At 41.9% G+C, this 21,177-nt stretch overlaps 1 protein-coding gene across 1 annotated transcript in view; it reads left to right on the forward strand.

Annotated features, from left to right (window-relative positions):
- cdh24b (cadherin 24, type 2b) overlaps window positions 1–21,177 on the forward strand; it is a 192,011-nt gene that overhangs the window by 102,595 nt on the left and 68,239 nt on the right. Inside the window, exon 5 of the mRNA XM_088015057.1 lies at window positions 2,988–3,155. Coding sequence (XP_087871183.1) covers window positions 2,988–3,155 — 168 coding nt within the window. The remainder of the gene's footprint in view (window positions 1–2,987; window positions 3,156–21,177) is intronic.

A 21,177-nucleotide genomic window follows, 5' to 3' on the forward strand; every position in this document is an offset into this window, starting at 1 on the left:
TGAATTAAGTGCCCAAACAAAATCACTGTCCTGCTCTCTCCGAGTCCTAACTGCGTTATCTGGTGATGGTACCTCTCTCTAATGAGGTACTTACACACAGGGGTTTTATTAGCTGTAACTAATGGATTCGGTTATGAACACTTTTGCGAAGCTGCTGACATACATTTGCGCTCATGAGAACTTTTACATCCACACACAACAGACATGAATGTGCTTTTAATGGTTTCTTTAAGCTGCTAATTGTTTTGGAGTGGAGGTCATTTATTTATCTGTTTTTTACAACAGAGAGTTAAACATTAGAATTGGGTTTTAATTCCTTCTGGATCTGCTCCCCCTTCCAGTCTCAAAGCTGAATTTTGACAAGCTTAAATGCTGATACGGTAAAATACGGTAGTTTCCTGGCCAAAACTGGAGAGTTGACGCATCTGAACATTAAGCTAGTCTTCAATTCTGTTGGCGTTATGCGCGTCGGCGCAGGCGGCTATGAGTTTCAGTCCAGCTGGAAGATGGCGCAGCCAGCGACGCTGGTGTTTCCGCCATTTTGAACCTCGGTGGTTCCTGATCGATTTCTCTCCATTCCAACAGAACCGTGAAGGTCGGGTCATTAAAATTGGGTTTTCCGACACGACAACGACGCGAAGCACACATCAAAAACAGATTTTGGGAGAGTTAAATTAAGCTTCCTGATGAGTCTCCCCAAAGTCCTGACCTTAACCCTATTTAAAATTTATGGATTAATGCTTCAAAGCCGTTTCCATCCCATGAAACCAATTATTTTAAAGCGATCTCATTCTTCCAAGAAAAGTGCTCAGACATCCAGTTGGAAAAATACTGAAGATACAAAAAGCTACAAGGTGTAGATTTAACCAACCATTTGTTGGGCGTAGGTAATTATTTGAGTCTATTTGTAAAATGTGGACTCTGTTAGAGAAAATCCACAATAAAGAATAGTTAAAAAAATAAAAGAAAATCTAAAATTCTCAAATCAATTTAATGTATATTCCCATGGTGATAAGAACTGGAATATGAAGCCAAAACTAGAGGTAGATGTGAAAATAATTACAAGCAAACAAATAGCTCTAATGAACCTACTAGTTATACGACATATCTAATAATTTTACAACATGTCAAATCAGCAGAGCAGCTCATAACGTTCCTAAAATAACAAGCTGCAGAGCATCTGGACTCGACGCCTTTAGAAAACATTATTGGCATTTGTAGCTGGAGGCTACTCGGCGTGAAAATCAAACAAACGCACAACATTTTATTAATGAGTTACTAACACATGTAAACGGAGCCTTAATGAAGTCTTAAACAAAGGGGCCATGACACTCGCGGCTCATAATGGGCCGTCAAATGTGCCGTTATAAATGTTAATAAGTCATTAATAAAAGGTCAAGCTGTCTGTTAGAGTTTTCTCTCCAACGTTTCATGCGCGGTGCAGCCCGAGCCAGCTGTGTTTGCCGTTTTCGGGCTCCACGAGGAGAATGTGTGAGTAGCTTACAGTGGCCCGGTCGCCACTGCGTTGCATTAATCCATCAGGCCCGATCACAACATCTGGTAATGGTATTTTTAACGGCACGCTGCTGATCCATAGAAAAAAAGTAAATGAGTGATTTTTAATCATTAGCATGGTAATTAGCCCGGGATTCTGTCTGACAAAGTGATGAAGTTGTGGCACAGAAAGGTGTAAAAACACTTCCAGTATGTTTACAACATATGCAGTATGAAGCGATGCAAATGAGGTCGAGTGAAGTCTCGCTATAGATGAAGGATTTGTCTTGAATGGGAAATATATTTACATTTTAGAGCCATGAAACCCTTTCATATTGAAAGTATGAATCACAAAAAAAAAGTTTTTCTCAGTAGGCATATTATTTTAAAATCACTTTTTGACAACAAAAAACAAAAAAAGCATTTGTAGTTGCATCGTTCTCGTGAAATGGGAGCAAAGATCAGAATGAAACTGGCTCGTTTACATTTGCAATATTTGATGGAGTTTGCTTTTCCTCAGACTTCTTCATTCAGCATTCGTCTAAACTGAAAGGACATGAGGCTCGAGACGGGGAAATACCGAGGCTGGCATTTGCAAAGCGCCATTCGTTTCCGTTGGTGCCGATTGGCTGAACCCCCAACAGTTTGGTTAAGAAAGACTGCAAATATTTTCTTCTATGGTTCTGCAGGGTTTCCACTGTGTACATTAATGCATATTGTGGTGTTTGAACCGCCGAAAGTAGATATTTTAGCAAATATTTTTAGGGAGGATCTCCGGTATTTATGGGTTGTAGCTATTTGCTAGCCAGTGTGTTGCCTTATTCATGGGGCTCCACTGTTTCTGGACTCTTTTCTTCATGCAAGAGTAAGAAGGAAATGTTTAATGGCACAATTTTGGTAAAATATTGTAAAATGATGAAGCATGCGTCTACGAATAAATCGTCAACGCAAGAGACATGAGAAAGGATAGATGGCTCAAGGAAGACCACAAAGGTTTTTGCTTAGACAGTTTCTTTTTTTCCTCTGTGTCTGAGCCGAATGAAGGATTGTGATTCTATGTTCGTATTTTAACTTTCCTTCCATGATGTGACTCTTTAGGGACAAGCATGTTGTCTCACTGTAGACAATAGAGATCGAATAAAGTAATAACTTTAAAAGAGTTTTAACAGTTTTTTATTTTTGTCTTTGGCAACTTTTATATGTTGTCTGTCTTGTGCTCTTTTTTTAAATCTTTTTATTTTATTTTTTTTACTTTATTATTGACCTGAACACATTTATAAAGGAACATTTGTAAAAAGAAAAAAAAAATCACCAGTCTGTGCCCTTTAAAAAAAAAGAACAATTTTGAAAACCAAAAGGCAATCACTTATACATATTGAACAGAGAATAAAAAGCTTTTCTTTCTTGACCTTTTACTGTTTTGTTTTTCCAACTTGTTATAAAAATTCATCTTCGACCTGATTTTTTTTTTTCTGCTTTTGTTTTTTTTACAGGGATTTTACGCACAGCGATCCCTGATATGGACAGGGAGACCCAGGACCAGTACCTCGTGGTCCTCCAGGCCAAAGACATGGGGGGCCACCTGGGCGGATTATCCGGGACCACCACCGTCACTGTGAAGCTCACGGACGTCAACGACAACCCTCCCCGTTTCACCCGGAGTGAGTAACTCGCGGCGCCTCGCGCGCTTCCCCAGCCAGACAGACAGAGTAGCTCGGACATATGGGAACGCCCGGCCTGCTGGACGCGCCGCACTCCCAGCAGGGGGAGCGAGGGGGTGGGGGGGGGGATGCATATGGGCAGTAATTGTTGTACCTCCTCCAATTCGCCAACTCTCATGCATTCCGTTTGCGCGCTACGTGGGAATAATTCATCACGGTCCGCAGAACCGAATTAGTTGGCCCAGCGTCTCATTAGAACAAACGGAGCCGAGCCCAGCTGCCAGTCACCCAGCGAACTTGCGGAAGCGGCTGACTTTGTTATGCCCCTGCTAACTCTGTTGTTCCTGTTATCAGAAAATTCAAGGAGAAAACAAACACGGAGGGCTGTTTTCTCTGTGCAGCAGGAGACGGAGGAGGTTTTCTTTTTCTTTTTTTTTTTTTTCCAGAACCTTTCTGACCCACAGGTCTTGTCAGGATTTTCGCAGCTGCAGCCTGGCAGAGGAAACTCCTGCAGGGCAGGAAAGCATCTCATCAAACATTCAGGCATAGATTTAACTTGCCTCTGCTATCATAGATCAGCTACTATTTCCATCTGCAGCTGGTCTGTCAGATTGCATCACATTTTCTGACAGAGCCTTGACATGCGCTGGCCTAATTGCTTTTCTATTAACGGTGCTATCGTGTGATTTCTTCTACGTCGCAATCCAATTATTAAAAAGAAAGAAAGTGGGAAGGAAAAAAAGAGAAATCAATGCTCTCTTCTTCTTTTCACGTGTTGAACAGGCAGATCGTTGATTAAACTTTATCCCTAAAACACACTCTGTAGAGCAGACTGATTGGGAAGTAAATTGTCTAAAAGTTGCACCTTAATGTTCAAAATCATGATCTGAGTTGCTTTAAATTTTTCATTAAGACGTTTTTTAAAATATACACTGGCTAAGCATGTCGTGTCGGCGTGCTCAGATTTGAAGACAAGTTCCAGGAAGAAGAATTAAAGCTAACGCAAACCGACAATGACAATCATGATAAAATACCCTGGGGTTAAAGTTTCCTTAAAGGAAGACGGTTCCTGATAAGAGCCTTGGCAGGGTTCGTTCTGTGTGTGTGTGTGTGTGTGTGTGTGTGTGTGTGTACGGCTTTCTACAGGCTTGTGTGCGAAACCTCGCCTACACATTTCACTCCTGTTGCTGTGTTTTTTTTTTAGCCTGCTGCATCCAGGACTTGGATTTATCAGCCTGTTCCTTTGCATTGTTTGAAGATAAAATATGTAAGGAAATAAAACACATACACAATTTTTTATATATGTTGATGTTGTAGAGGAAGATATAAATGGGCAAAAGCAAAGGAAACTAAAATGTTACAAATCCAAAGGAGCATCTTTGGACTGCTTTTCGGGACTCGATTAAAACGCTAAACAGCCACAGATCATTCACCATTTACATATCTGATATATTGTTGTGAGTAAGAGTTTTAGTTAAAGCTGCAGTGTGTAACTTTTATAAACAATATGTATTTTAAAACAGCCACCATGTCGTGACAGTATGATACAGATCATCTGTGAATAGATCGATCTCCTCCACCTCCCCTAATGCGATAATATTGCCGTCTGAAGAAATGCACAGTCTGACCGACACCAACCAATCAGAGCCAGGGGGAGGACCTCAGCGCTGTCATTCATCATCGTGTACCTGCTGCTAAATGTGCAAATGGTGGAGAAACAACTTACCGTTACAGGAGAACCGTTATCCGCCGTTACCGGTGGCTATGCTAACTAGCCTAGCACAACAGGCTCTGCGGAGCTGCAGCGTAGGACAGAGCAAGGGGGGAGGAGCTGAGTAGCGCCACTTGGAGGGTGATTGACAGCGCTAAGACTCACTTTCTGGTTTTAATTGGTCCAGTTAGCACTGGGAAAAGGCAAAGGAGCTAAAAAAATGTTTCCACAAATTATCTGTCTCATTTCATACCGTCACAACATAGTGACAGTTTTAACAAATACGTAAAAAAAATAAAAAATGTAAACCAATGTAATTATTAAGATACATCTGTAGATGTTAAATCCATTCAGAGCTGTTAGTGATGATATATTTTTTACTTTAGTTTTCCATTGTGTTTCCTCTCTTGTAGCTCGAGGCTGCATTCATATTTGCTATTCCTTTATTCCATTTATTAGTCGAAAGCATCTTTATTAGACCAGTCATGCACGCATTGTATGCAGCCATGAAGAGGAAGTAGCAGCCTTGGGCTTGTAAATCAAATACCCTCGATTATTTGATCATCAGCTCAGGATTTAGACGTGGAGAATGAACTGTTACCGGGAAATCAATCCGGGGTCATAAGGCCATTTCCAAACAATTTGAAGTCTATTATTCTGCAGTGACAAAGATTATTGGCAAGGGGGAAACATTTAAGACAGATGGCAATCTGCCCAAGAGTGGACATCCTCGCAAATTGACCCTAAGGTCAGCCAGGCAGTGCTAAAAAAAGCTGCAAAAATGCCTCGGGTTTTAGTCAGCATTTGATCTGGGTTCGGGCTGGATCGATCAATAATATCGTTACCAAATCAGTGTCGGATTTATGCTGCCGTGATAAGATCGGTGCTTTAGATTCGGATTCTCTCATGAAACTTTATCTTATTCTTGTGTGTACTTTCTCAGCTGCACCATAAATAGACTTCTGCTTTGATTTGATCACAAATGATCTGGTTATTGCACTTTATTTTGAAAACAATTCACACAAACTTTTTTTTTTTTTTTTATCATGTAAATATGTTATTCAAGTATGACATGGGTAGGTAACACCTATGAGCTTCATCTAAATTCGGTCCTAGATTTTAACAAAATAATTCAAAAGAAAAGGCACAAAAAAGTTTGATGAAATACTTAAGGTAATAAATAATAAGTCATAAAACTTGATTTTTGCTTAGAAAATCATGACAGCATTTTATCTGTTCTGTACGTTGACGTCACATTTTGGTAAAACCGAATCTTTCTGGTTCGAAACATTCAACTCAGTATCTGAAGAGGGCGTTTGCTGCACAAACACAGAGGTACTACCAGGTATTTTTTGGTCTAGTCTCTAGTGAAGTTGGCACAGCAATTGAAATAAGACAAAAAGAAACTTATGTTTAACTTTTTAACACAACATAGGAACTTGTACAGAGTCAATAATCCCTTCATTTTGGTTCCATGGGCAAATAATTTCATTTACAACATGGGAAAGGATCTTTTTACAATCCGCAAAAGGAACAAGATCACTATCATCAGCATTAAGGAATTACTGCCTTACACAAGCTTCTATATTTTGCTGAAAAGTTGCTTGCAAGTTAGTTTAATCTTATTTCAAGTGTACTAAGATATTTGCTCTAGAAAATATCTGGTTAGATTTTGAGTTTTTGCAGAGATTCTTTCTGTTGTCACGACTGCAGGTGGAAAAGTGTTTCTGCTTATTTTATTGGTTCAAGACGCGATTCCATCCTTTCAAAGACTCACAAACGAAAAGATACGCATTCTATTGTTAGCATGTTTTTAATATTAACCTTTAGTCCATGAGAAAGTAGGAGGAAATAAAAATATTACAGATCCTTCCACATCTTACGGTACAACGTGTGCACATAGTAGAATAAGTAGAACTACAAACATGCGGCGCTCAGGCTCTTGTTTTAATAATCTGTGCTGCTCTTGCTGTGTGGAAACTCTGCCACATTAAGATTTCATACAGGATGCGACTCACAGTCCAGCTACCTGCCAGGTACAGCGGGAGACAAACACGCACCGTTGCCATGAAGACCGCAGGTACAGGCAGGAACAGAACTCTCAGGAGCCAGACCGGCTTATGATAAAGGTTTGTTGTCCAACGCAGCGCTGGCTTCAATGCCAAAAATCGAACTAATGATGTCCTGGGGCGGCAGCTTTGTTGGTCGACTTGATTCTCCATCAAATATGGCGTTTTGGACTGAGCTGCTTCGAGGACCAGAGGGCTTCTTCGACGAGAAAAAAAAAACAAAAAACCCAAACTTATTTTGTTCTGTCTGAGTGACGGTGGCTCTGACAGCGCCGGCGGCTCCTCTAAAGCCTCCCGGTCCCCCAGATTCTCCACACCGTTTCCTCAGTTGCTCAGCAAACGCACACCTCATTGAATCTCTGTGCCTGGATTTTACTTTTTGTGTGAGTGTGTTAACGTCCCACGCGTTCCCGTGTTTTTTTTTTTTTTTTGCGTGTGAGTCGGGTGTTGCCTCGCACTCTGCGCCCGGAGACGCCATCAAAGCCGGCCACCCCGCCGCGTCACTCGATTACGCCGGTGGGCTTTTAAGAAGATGCCCTGAAATCCAGCCCCTGTTGTCTCCCAAGGTCAGCGCTGCTTATTCCACGTGGCATTTAGCAGAAAGAGAGGATTACATCACACTGTGCAAAACTGGTATTGGCTACACAGCAGGGGGGAGGAAAGAAAAAGGAAACCTTCCTCTCCTGCTTATTTGCACTTCACCCTAGAAATGTTGTTTCTTCTCCTTCCAAGATATGATTTTAGTGAACTAAGTGAATTTGATGTGTGCACAGTTTTAAACGTTGTTAGGAGATTTCTCTAAGCCCGGAGGAAGAAGCGTAGCAAAGGAAAAATAGGCTACCATGCAGATTGCAGCTGATTTTTAAAAATTTTTTTTATTCTTTGAATGAATGTTGGATATTTCCAGGTGCTTCGTTGGCAAACATGACAATTTAAACACACACCCCTTTGGGGATCATTTTTTGAAATAGCATAAAGGAACTGCTGAATGTATCTGAACAACCTGGGGGGGAGGGGGGTTTCTAGCACATTGCTGCAGTTCTCTGCACGAGAAATATCCTCACCCAGATCTAAGAAACTTTATTTTATTTTATAAAATTAAACCTTCAAGTTGTTTTTCTCAAGATACAACTTCACAAAGATGCAGTGCAACGGACTTCTTTCTCCCAATCTACCAATCTGAAGCATAATTAGTGGCTGAGGCCAACCTGCCGTACTTGGGCAAGTTTCAGCCACACTCTGAAAAGTGTGGCATGCTTATGTTTTCAGCATTTAAAACATGTTTGTACTGTCTCAAGCAACAAGCATCACCTAAATATCTTCCAAGCATAAAGAGTCAAAACGTGCTTCACCTTATTCATTGTAGGTTCTTGCTTTAGTACTTCAGTGTTGTAATAATAAGACAGCTGTGTTATTTATATGAAACATATTTTATTTTATGTGCCACAAATTCTAAATGAGATATTGACCTGAACTTTGACTGGGCCATTTTAAATAACTGAAATTTGTGATTTTCAACTTTTTTCACCTGAAATCTCCTCTTCCTCCAACCATAGATTTGCAGATCAAGGTTTTCTTGTCTGGACTTGAATTTGTGCACCAGCTGTATTAGTGCAAATTCGCACACGACCAGCAAAACAAGAAACCTTCTCTGTTTTATCTGTTTAATGATTTACCGCAGCATCGGTTGTGTACAAAAGACATCTCACTTTCCCATTGGCATCAGGAAACGCCTTCCCCAAAATTCTTACTTCTTGATACTGTTTTGACTTTCAGACACCTATCTACCAGAGACAGTTATTTCCTTACACGTCTCATACTTCCCTACATGACCTTCAGCTGCACAGTTCTCTCTCTTTTTTTTTTCTTTTTTCAGGACTCAATTCACACTTTCCCAAGATGCATTAAAATCTCACATCCCTCTAGGGAAATTGCCGTGTTGCAGCGAAAGTACGTTGTGAAGCCCGTTGAACCGTCCTTGGCTTTGTTTTTTGTTTTTGTGTGTGACTCTTACTAGGGAAAATCACATCAGATGTGGGTTTTTTTTTTTGTGACATGTTGCTAAGACCAAAGAACTTGAAGATCCCATTATAAATGGGTGGTTCTGTGCTAAGCTGTTTGTTTTTATAAATTGCTGCACAAACCATTTCAGTACCTGATTTTAGATATATTTTCACATGAATGATTTATAGGTTAAGTGCCATAGTAAGCAAACGACAGCAAAAATAATAACAGAGAGAATGAAGTTAAGCTGTAAAAAGAACCAAGAGAACTTGAAGAAAATCTTTTGCAAAAGACCCAAAGTCAGATTTTAAGAAGTCCTATATTCTGGAAGCAAGCTACTAAGAAATGAGGGCTGAATAAATAGTTTTGCACAATTCTATGTTTACACACTTAAACAATATAATCCTCCTTCATCCTACATATGAAAAGCCAATAGATGGTGTAAGTGGCAGATGTCTCTGTGTGACTGGTGTGTGTCCGGTTTTATAGACTGACAAATAATCCCAGATGAAGGTCTCAAATCTTTCAGCGATCTTGTTATCGTTTGGTTTTCCCTCAAGTGTTACTTTGGATGTAGTTCTTGGCCATGGAAGAAGTGATTTATTTTGGGAAGAAAAGTCGGTTTCCATGTCGGAGATTTTTCAACCACTCACCATATGTTCTTACTCTGACTCTAAATCACAGCACAGATCTTCCACCAGAACAAGAATCCGTGTCGGAGGAGAAGTGATTGGAATGGGAGAATATTCAAGGAAGACGTTACTGGTAAATTATTTACGCAACTTCCTATTCTCACAAAGACTTAAAATACAATTTGCGATGAAGAAATCGGTTTGCTGAATCCCTTGAGCTTTTTGTGAAGCTGTAAGTTATTCTTAGTGTTTCAGCTAAAGTTGGCCAGATGCTGTTGTTCTGATACCAGTTGCGGTAATTTTTTATTTTTACACCAGGTAATATTTGTGGGTGTGTAATATGTGGTGTTTCTCATTAGCTGTCTTATAATGTGACTTGCCACCCGGGACAGCTTGACCTTATAGGCACCATCACAAAACATTTGTTTTAGTTGCACCCAGAACAGATTTCTATTGACCATTTGTCCATTCAGTTTATGGCGCCTGCAGACGGAGTAATGAGAAATGGCCGTAAACACCAAACAAACTGAAGCTTCAATCTGATTGGCAGCTTCCAATGCACAGCTGATTTAAATGTCAATTTAACATTTTTTAAAGTAATCTGTACTGCACTTGATTATTCTTTGATGTACAGATAGATTTATGACATTTTTTTGTGAAATAAAGGTATGATTAGACTACAAAAATATTGCTGAAATGTAGATATTTGCTGTATTTTTATGCGTCACTCTCTATAAATCTCAGTATCTTCCTTTCTATATTTCTATATCTCCCTTTTGTACGCTCACTAGAAGTAACATGAATGAGATAATTATACAGATAATTATTAAATGTAAGATAAGTTGCATAGTAAAAGGCCTCTGTGTTGGTAGAATAGGCTTCAGAAGAAGACAGTCGTCTTGTGTCATTGTGTGAGACTTTTATTTTGAAGTCAGACCTGGACAAGATGACTGAAAAATGTAACACGATGTAAGAGTTTCATATCACTGCACATTGATAATAACTGCTAGGTAACCAAAGAGTGAGTGAGTTAGTTGAAAAAGCCTTACCTGTTTAACCTCTAGGTTAGCTAAACGGCTAGCTTAACTAACTAGTTGAGTTAGCTCTACCTGAACTAGCTTAGTTCAGGTAGCTTACTTAGCTAGCTGAGAGGTTAAACTCCTAAGTTTAACCTCTCAGTTAAGCTCAGATTCAATAAGGTGTGCGTTTGCCTACATCCCCCAGAATGCTGTGCTGAACTAGCTTAGTTATTTCAGCTAGCTAGTGAAATTCTTAAATTATCGATTGACATTGATCACGTATCTATGTCTATATATATATATATATATATATATATATATATATATATATATATATATATAGAGAGAGAGAGAGAGAGAGAGAGAGATTTCTCAGCCCCATTTGAAAATAAAAAGGATTTATATCTTGAGTTGAGCTGTTGCATTGACAGAATCCACTAATCATTGCATCAGTCAACAACACTCTGCTACAAAAGCACAGAAGTCGGTTTTAATGACATCAAATTTCCTCAAGAGTCTTTGATGACCAGAATCATCCATGTTTTCAGAGCCCATTTTCCATCATATTTTGTACAGTTTGTATACTTTAACAAGCTAGATTAAACTCAGCTGGAGCTGGATTTTGGACTGACTGTTTTTATTATCAAGTTTATTTAATTTGTCAAAACACTAAAAGAATGACTTGCTGTTTGCTCATTTGGTTATATGGCTACTTTTTACAAAAACATAGCAACAAATGGACTAGTTAAACACGGACAGGACGGTTCTAATCTGCTTACAAACTCTTTAAATCACAGCTTTTGATTTGTGAAACCTTTATTTATAAAAACCTTACAGTCAAGGTTTTTTTTATTCATAAAACATCTTTGCTTAGCCAAAGATTGTGGAGCTTTTTATCTTGCGAGAACCCCTGAAGTACAAGCACTGTTGGAAAATTAAATAACTACAAAAACACAAGTACTCCCACCTACAGAGTTTTTCATCAAACCATCAAGGGCAAAACTTGCTTTTAATGAAACAAATCACAACCACTTTATTCTTTCTAACTTGAAATGCCACCATGTGTCATGAAGTGCCAGAAACCCTGGAGATCAGTCCACCTGCTCTACCCTATCCAATAAATCTGCAGGCTCCCAAAGGGCAAAACTTTGATTCAGTGACTGGTGATGCTCGCTGCAGCCTTTTTTCCACACACACGCGCACGCACGCACACACACACACACATGCATACACACAAAAACTCCCAGATGTTCCCAGAGACTCATAACTTGTGCTTGAAAAACTTTCTGTGTGAAAGAACCGTTTGAAAAGCCACAACTCTGCTCGGTGACAAGTCCGCAGACAGAAGCGCAGGTGCCACTTGGCGTTTTTATTTTTTTTTTATGTGGCTCCCAAACAACCTTGGTTCGCCAGCGGTGTCACATAAAACACTGAGGGAGCCATCACTCCAGCACCGGTTTGATGGATGGAATGATAGATGGGCTGACAGATGACTACATAGGTAGCGCCGATAAGATCAGTGTCATTTTATGCACCAGGGAAATGAGACACGGCGTGAGGGAGCGACCGAGAGAGTAGCTCAGAGTGGGCTTCATCATAAATATTACTAATTCATTCCCCTGGAGAGAGGCAGAGAGGTTGTAACGGAGAGAGTGTGAATGGGATGAGAAATTCATCGAGGAGGAGGAGGAGGAGAACGAGGAAGGCGCATCAACGCATGTTTATGTTTGAGTAGGAACATTCTTCTCTCTAAAAGAGAGAAAGATGGAGTCGCAATAAAAAGGGACGTGATGAAGTTGTTAAGGAAGCAAGACAATGAGGGAGGAATGGCTCCGGGGATGTAAGGGAAGCCACGGAGAGACAGGGAGACAAACACTCCGGCTCAAAACGAGTGGAGGGGGAAACGGATGAAGTACAGAGGGAATGAAGAATTATGTCTTTAAGCAGGAATGAGACGTAAAGGAAAAAAGCAAAAGCAAAAGACAATACAGCGGGATGAGAGGAAGAGCAGCAGTGTACATGAAGAATGACATAACCTCGGTTTTTGCCCTGTGTCCGTGGAAGTCCACCTTGTGATCTCTCTTACCTGTGCTAAGGAACAGCGTCGCACAGGTACGCACATCTTCGCGTGATCAGTCAGAGGTGAGGAGACGGGAGCGCACTCGCAGACGCGCACAGTCTAGTCGTCTTCACAGTCGGTGAATCCCGGTGTCCCTCGTCGCCGCCTCTCCCATCTGTTCCTGTTTAAAACACCCGCAGCGCAACAATCACCTTTTACTCAGCCTGGCAGAAATTGGCTGTGCTGACAAATCCCTCGTTAGGCCATTCGCTTTCACAGTCCCACCATAAACTAGTGTCGTCATCGTCAAGTCCAATCGAAAGCAATCAGTGGTTATACTTTATATATATATATATATATATATATATATATATATATAAAATTCCCTTCTCAGTTGGTGGTCTCTTTCATCCTCTGAGCTCGGGTCCTCTACCACCAGAGGCCTGGGAGCTTGAGGGTTCTGCGCAGTATCTTGGCTGTGTCTAGAACTGCACATTTCTGGACTGAGATGTCTGATGTTGTTCCTGGGATCTGTTTGAGCCACTGCTCCAGTTTGGGGGTGACTGCCCCGAGGGCCCCGATGACCACAGGCACCACTGTGGTCTTCACCTTCCAGGCCTTCTCCAGTTCCTCTCTGAGGCCCTGGTATTTCTCCAGTTTCTCGTGCTCCTTTTTCCTGATGTTGTGGTCACTTGGTATTGCTACATCCACCACAACGGCTTTCCTCTGTTCTTATATATATATATATATATATATATATATATATATATATATATATATATATATATATAATATTGGGCCTTAGAAATTGTCTGGTTATCAAAAGCTAAGATTTTGTTAACCATGTTTGTTTTGGTTAGATAAAACCAAAAAAAACATGTTAGCTTAGCGCTAGCGGTAGAAACGGTTTGGGAAAGATGAAAATGAAATCCTACAACTTAAAAATCTGACACCACTACGATGTTTATTTACATTTTGTGAAGAAGGAAGTCTTCCTCTGATGTTTTTGTGTCATTTCCTCCTTTGGTTCTTCGTGCAGTAGTTTGGATTAGTTTGACACAGTGCAGTGTGAATGTGAACCCCAGTTGAACTGAGTCTACCAGACTATCAGGTGTGTAAGCCTGACCTACTTTCTACCTAATTCCAAGTAATTTGGCCGTTTTGAGGCAGTTAGAAAAGATTGAACTTTAATCTCCGGAAGATTAGTTGATCATTTAACAAAAAATAAGTAACTGAGTAAATACAATAAGACTGAAGGAAAATGTAGCACACCCTGTCACGACGCAGTACAGCACAGCTAGCTTAGCACGCTTTATGCTAATACACAGACACACAGAAACCTCTGAGATCTGACTTGATGCCCCCAAAACAAAGTGATTCCCTCACACTGAGTGTCCTTTTCCACACATGAACACACATGACAAGTGACACACAGTGCAGACAGCAGCTTTATAAAATGTTAGTGAAACCGAAATGCTGTAGTGTAAATTTTTTCTCTCTTGTTAACAGAGGCGGTGGATGATGCCACTGCTTCTGGCATGAGCCAACATGCTTCTCTTTAGCATTCCAATCACACTCAGCCTCATCAAATACATATCGAAAATAGCTTGTGTTCTCTTCAATAGTGCATCGATAATGAATTTGGTTAAATGCCATGACTAATGTGCGTTTGTGGACTCGTAATGGGCTCGGTTGGAGTCTGGGCTGGGGGGTACGCGGGAGCGGGCCAACCCTGCTGCCCATGTCTGGCCGTCCCCGTCCAACGGTCGCCACCCACACGGCCCCCGCGTCTCCCGTTGTTTGGACCGGCGCGATAAACTCTTTAGAATGCATGAAAGCGAGTCCCGGGGGGCAGGTTCACCAAAGCGTGAAGGATGGAGGGAGAGAGATGACAGGGAGGGGGGGAGGGATCGGACGTGGAGGTGGAGGTGGGGAGAGGAGAGGAGTTAAAAAAAAAAGCAAATGGCTTTTCGGCAACACGAATAATCAGGCTAACTAAAAATCACTTCATCTCATGCAGAGCTGATGTGGCGCTGATGGCGTGCTGGGAAACGGAATGAAGCAAATTTTCTGTGTTTAGACGGCGGGCAGATGTGATTCTGTTTGTTTGCTCGCTGCCAAATATGCACTGGAAAACTGGCATAAGGCTGGTGTACAAGCGACTATTTACACATGCTGCTGAGTACGTATGTCTTAAGAGTTGGTTGGAAAATTTGAACGCTCCGATTCTATCACCAACGCATCATGCATGCGTGTATGCAGAACGCCGGATTTGCAGCCAACGCCAGACAGCACTGGGGCCTGAAATGGCTCCCTCGCATCACAACGCACAATTAGGCCTGCCATCGCATTAGTGCCCCGCAGTCAGTGGTGGCACAGTTCAGAGCTCTGCTTGGATGGCTTCCTTTAGGCTTTCACCCAGCCTGGGTATGAAAGCTGCAGTGGCCCCGCTAACTGTGCCGCGTCTCGTGTCCAGCATTAAAGAAGAAGCAGGATCAGTCAGCCCCTGTGGGTCGGAGCTGTTATTATCGTTCCTCTATTGCACTCGCTACATATGCTGTAAATGTGCAACAAATGAGGCTAACACGAGAGCCCCATCAAATTCTCAGCTCCTTTGAGGGAAGAGCTTCGCCCCTGATGAGCTTTTCTGCTGCAATCCAGTGCAGCCAAAAGCCGCCTGTGAGCAGAGATTCCCCGGCCGCTAATCGTCCTAGCAACGCAAGGTTTCCAGAAGATCTGCAAGCTGAGAATCCTGCCTTACGAGGGCGCGAGAGGCATTTAAAGGGGCGGCATTATGTAAAATCGACTGTTTTTTCTATCTTTACATTATGTTGTCATGTTATTCCTGCATGTTTGAGAAATCCTTGAATCTCCCATAGCAACCATTCATCTGAGCAAAACGCCCGAGTGGATCTAGCGCCACCTTCGAGGTCGAAGCTCCCTCTCGGAGCTGCAGCTTCTGAGGTTACGCCTTACCCGCGACTCCTCCACTCAGCTCCTTCAGACTAGCCAGCTGCAATTAGCAAACACCTGGTGGAAGTGCGCAGCTGCTGAGCTCAGTAAATAATCAGCTTCTCAGCGCAACGCTGGTAAAAACTGCTAAAGGGTGAATAGAGGAGCGATGGTGTGATGACTTCTTGAAGGTGGAGTTTCAGAAAGAGACAGAGGCTCAACTTGTGCTAAATTATGAAACCAAACTTCTTTTGATAAATATAGTAACCTAGTGTCTTTACTGTGCCCCAAAATGGCACTGTGTGACAAGAAAACACATAACACTGCCCCTTTAAATGATCCCCAATTTATGGGAGGACTGTGAGTGGAGTAGTCGTCTTGTATTCGGAAGGTTGTAGGTTTGATTCCAGCTGCGATCCTAGAACTTCAAGTGTATTTGTGAGTGCAAACGAGTGACTGTGGCTCTTGTGTGAAGTGCTTTGAGTGGCCAAAATGACTGGAAATGGTCCAATTACAATTGCAACTTCTTGTGTGACAACGCAGGAAAAGTGGCGAATTCTAAACTTCATAAAGAGGTTCCAAGAAGGAACCGTTTTCGTCGCCTCCTTTCTTCGTTTTTTGGTTGTTTCAACCGTGGCTTTGGTGGAAATTGGATTCATCCATCGCTCTTTCTCCTCGGGTTGTCCGCTGGCTGAGAGTGTTCAGGAATCACGGCGAGACTGCCTTCGCTATTATTCATTTATTTATTTATTTTGCATTACTTTTTCATCTGACCTGGCAGTGTGCCCCCTCACGTAGAATAATTGGTGCTAAAGCCATTCTTTTTTTTTTTTCCCTCCCCTTTCCTTCCGCCAAGCCATCAGTGAGCCGTGGAGCGCCGGAGAAAGCGATTTCCATGTTAATGGGAAGCTTCCCGGCAACATCTAAGCCTTTCCCCGCTTTCCCTTTTCCCCTCCGTGGTCCTCTCCTCTCCTCTCCTCTCCTCTCCTCTCCTCTCCTCTCCTCTCCTCTCCTCTCCTCTCCTCTCCTCTCCTCTCCTCTCCTCTCCTCTCCTCTCCTCTCCTCTCTACCTGCCGTCGTCCCCCAAAGACTCAATCCTTCTGCCATTGTCTTGCAACGTTACCTTTCACCTCTCAGCCTCTGTTTACCTCCTTCTCCCGCTCCTCTCTGGCGCCGCCTTTGTCTCTGTCGGGCTTGATAAATGGAGTCGCTGGACTGTGAGCGGCACATCCTCAACAGGGTGTGGTGAGCCATTGCGAGCTGTCTCTCATCATTGTGTGTCTATTTATTTCTTTCTTTTCATGTTTTCTACTCCAGTTAGCCCCCCTCTCCTCTGGCATGCACCAAGAAATCCTCCCTCAAACTCACACCTCTGCATTCGGGTTCGCAGGGAGAAAATCGGACGGACAGGAGAACTCTTTGAAAGTCTCTGAAAATCTTTTATTTGATGTTACTGAGGAGGAACACTGATCTCCACATGGCTGAGCATACTGTATGCGATGCACACCTAACCCTCTGAGGATCCCTGAAGCCTCCTCCTTGAGGTTTCTTCTTTTTTTCCTCTTTCTCTCTTCCACCTCCCGCCCTCACCACATTTTTTGACTCAGTGTTTTCTCGGGCTCTTCAAACCGCAGCAGGAAATGGGCCGAGACGTCATCTCCCTCGAGGTATTCTAAGTAGCTCCATCCACCTCAGAAACTCTGTCAGGAAAACAGCAGTGGGTAAGCCTCCCTATGAATCAGCTCGACCTCGCGCTCGTTTGTTGTACAGAGTCCTCGACGCTTATTGGCGCTCCTAGTGAATGTGTGCGCAAACCTTTAAAAAAACAAAGAAAGTCATATTCTATCGCAGGAGCAGAAAAACGACTACATTTAGTCACCAAAGGTGAAAAAAAGAAAAGCCCACTTTACAAATTGCTAATACCGGGCAGGCATTTTGCTAGCTTAGCCGCTTTAGTTCTTTGAAACTAAACTACAAAAAGTAAGTCAATTATTTCTATAAAGCTAAAATATCTATTCATGATAAATCTTGAACCATTTGTAGGGAAAATGTCTCGAGCACAAGAGTTGAGTTTGTCGGTAGAGCCTCTTAAAATGCTACTAGCTTGTTGGATTGGACTTATTCACTTACATTAACTGTTCATCTGATTAAAGAAAACAAACAATGGTCTCTGTGTCACAGGGGAAAACTGTACACAACTACCTGACATTAAAAGTGACAAAAAGACTAAACAAAACTCAACGTTACTGGTGGCAAAAACCACAAATAAGACAACAGGAAGTTGTAGGACGACGATGGTTTGTGTTTTTTGTTTTTTTTGGACGATATGCATCCGACTCCACCAAAGCTCTCACAGCTCTGCAGAGTTAATAAAGTTGTGATCAATTTGAATGTGTTGAATCCATTGCTCTTCTTTAAAATTGGCCAACTACAATTTCCCCAAAACGCATACGCAGCCGCTCCAAAGCATAATAAGGTGCCGACGTCTCCTCTGATGGCTGATAGACGAGCACTGGCGCCATGTCTGGATTATGAATATATTTCAGGTAGCTGTTGCTGCCATAATCCTCAATGACGAACTTATTTATGTGTGATTTTAGTTTCCTTTCTAATTTAGTGGAAAGACCTAAGTTACGAAATTGTGTTTCGTCAACATTAGCAGAATAACAATAAAGATTTGCCACATTTCTAATGCTTTTGACAGACAGCTGAATCCCTGAGAGAGATGATATCATCTTGCCTTCAGAACACCTCAAACGAGGGAAATCTTTGTTTTTCCCACTAAGGGAGATGCCGTCCCACTGCCTCCACCAAAATTGTTTTGGCATCTTCAAGCTTTCCAGTACCGCAAACCACATACTCAACTTTTGCTGCTCAACTCATCAATGTATTTTTGTGAAAACGTCACGATTTTCAGTGGTGTGGGATTTACTGCCAAGAAACAATTTCCCAAGATCAAATGAATTGACTAAACAGAAATCTCCTCACTTTTCACCCCAAGTATACATTGAACAAGATTTCAGAAACATTCCTCCTGGATTTTGGTGCTGGTCAACATGACGACATCTTTTGGTTGCCACATTCGCGATGGGAACTTTCCATTCCATCACCTCCTCTGTCGGATGGACCTCTGGTGATTGTGGAGGCCGTTGGAGTCGAGAAACCTCTTTGCATTCAAGGGACCAGCTGGGTGGCATTTGAGCGTGTTGTCACGGTGCTTTGTCTTTTCAAATGCGTACGGCTGGAAACAAAACACCACAACCTACAATGCAGCTATCGGCATTAAGGCGTCCAAACCGTGCCTAGAAAATATTCCCCCAAAAACCATCACCTCATCACCAGCATGAACTCTGTAGGATAGACGTTTGTGTGGACAAGCAGTTGAACAAATATACCTGACAGAGTGGAGATTAAGTACATTTTACAGCTTTACACATTCATTTAATCATAAAATGGCTTTTTTTTTTTAGATCAATGGAAGATCACTTTGTCAGAGCATAAAACAAGCACAGAGGGGATGCAGGAAGATGGATGTGAAGCCAAGATGGCTCCTGCAGGGACTCCATGGTGTCTGTAGCTTCCAGTGGCTTAAATCTTATACAGTTTGACAGGAGTCGGTTGTTTGTTTCGTGTGGCTATAAAGAAGTCTTTTGTAATAATTGGAACAGGAAAGGAGGAGTTCATGAGGTTTGTCCTGAGAAAAAGGCAAGGCTGTTTTCACAGCACCCGACAATTCGCTGTGCTGACTCGAATTGGTGGGGGGGAGGGGGAGAAAACAAAAACACATCCTCGCTCTGAGTTTCAAATGAAAATGTCTTGCACTGCATACTTTCTGAAAGTTTTGGGGTTTTTTTCCCTCCTTTCTGGTAATTTTTGTCGAAGCGGAGCACCTGCACCGTCGTTGTTTTTCAGAAATGTACGGAGGCTCCCGTGTGGTTTCGCGCGTTGTAACGACTGCACTTGCAATTATGAGTTCAATTCTCACCAGGCTCATTCTGCTGCGGCGCGCGGATGCAGAGTAAAGTGCTTTGCATGAAAAACACTAAACAGCTTCTTCAGTCTGCTCCATGCAAGCTGTTTGGGAAATATATTCGTCTGTATCGAAGCGAATCAAGTGTACTTTATTTCGCAATCTGTAAAACCCTGTACTCTTAGTTGTTATAATTTCCAATTATAAACACCTAAATTAGTTTGTGTAAGATTCCATCGACTGCATTGTTGTCGTCGTTTTTTTTTCTGTGCCGGGACACGTTTTCCCCCTCCACCTGCATGTCATGCGCGGAGCTGCTGGGCCTGCACACACACGGACGGAGGCGGCGGGATGAGCGACATTTCGCAATTTCACCGAGACTCAATAGACGACGCATCTGCAGAAAGTCACTTTGCTGAACATCAGTGAAAAGTGTCGACTCTGCAAGTTTATGACAACGCAAAAGGCAGCCGGGCCACGCTGCCCTGGCACGCTGTTTTTTGCTAAAAGAAAAGACTGCGAACGGCTCAGACAGGACATGATGTGAAAGATTTTTTTTTCTTTTCTTTTTCCTGTGGTCTCGTTCAGAAAGTCATGGCGAAGCAAAAAAACGCACGCCACCCAGTGTGACATAACAGAAATAAATCATCCGAAAGGGCATATAAGAGGATCACCGGCTGCCTAGTCGTGCACAGCGAGAGCCAGATTTGGCTCTAATATCGACCTTATGAAACAATAAAGAAAGGTCAGCCAGCTAAGTCAGATCTGGCTCTAAAAGAAGCGCACATGCGTCGAATCGTCTCTTTAGGACATTCAAGTAAACACAAATGAGTGTGATGAGCTCCTTATTTAGCCAGACCTGCAACGTTTTCATCATCTCATGCATGTCATATAAATGTTAGAACTCATTTATTATTATTTATTTTTTTTAGCTTTCTGGCATTAAACCTTCATTAACTTTCCCTAACTTTTCTCTGCTTGATGAAATGTTTGCACTCAGTCGCTCAGAGGCGCGTTAGAGCTGCTCATTTCGCCACACAGATGTTCAACATGGTTTGAAGTTTGGACACTTTCGAAAGCAACTCTGCCTTATCCGTCCTCAAACCGGTTTTGATTCATGTTTGGGATCATTGTCCAGTTTGAGGTTTAACTGTCTAGTTGATTATTTGGTGTTAAAAAAAAGGCATCATATTCAATAAATTAGAGTATTCTTTCTCATGATGAAATTGCAAACTTTAACAAGGTATTGAATAAACCTCCCATTAGGTCCACAGTTCTCAATGGTTTTTATGGGTTTCACCATAAGTGGAAAACTATAGTAATTAATAGATATGAATGTTTGGAAACATAATTTGTGTGTTGTGATAAATAACTCTACATGCTATGTCTCGCTTGGTGAGTGGGAGTTACTGAGGTAATTGAACTTTTCAGTAATATTTCATTTTATTGGTTTGATTTCCTTTTTCTTTGAGTTTTGGGCTCAGATGGTTGAAAACTTGAAAACAGTTTGGTGAAAATGCAAACGCGCCTCAAAACTGACTTAAGATCAGATGAAGTAGGCTAAGATGACGCTTTTAGAAAGGCTTCAACCTGCTGGCAATCTGTA

The sequence above is a fragment of the Poecilia mexicana genome, unplaced genomic scaffold, assembly GCF_051168715.1.
Source record: "Poecilia mexicana isolate PSO_F unplaced genomic scaffold, ASM5116871v1 scaffold_17, whole genome shotgun sequence".
Lineage (NCBI taxonomy): Eukaryota > Metazoa > Chordata > Actinopteri > Cyprinodontiformes > Poeciliidae > Poecilia > Poecilia mexicana.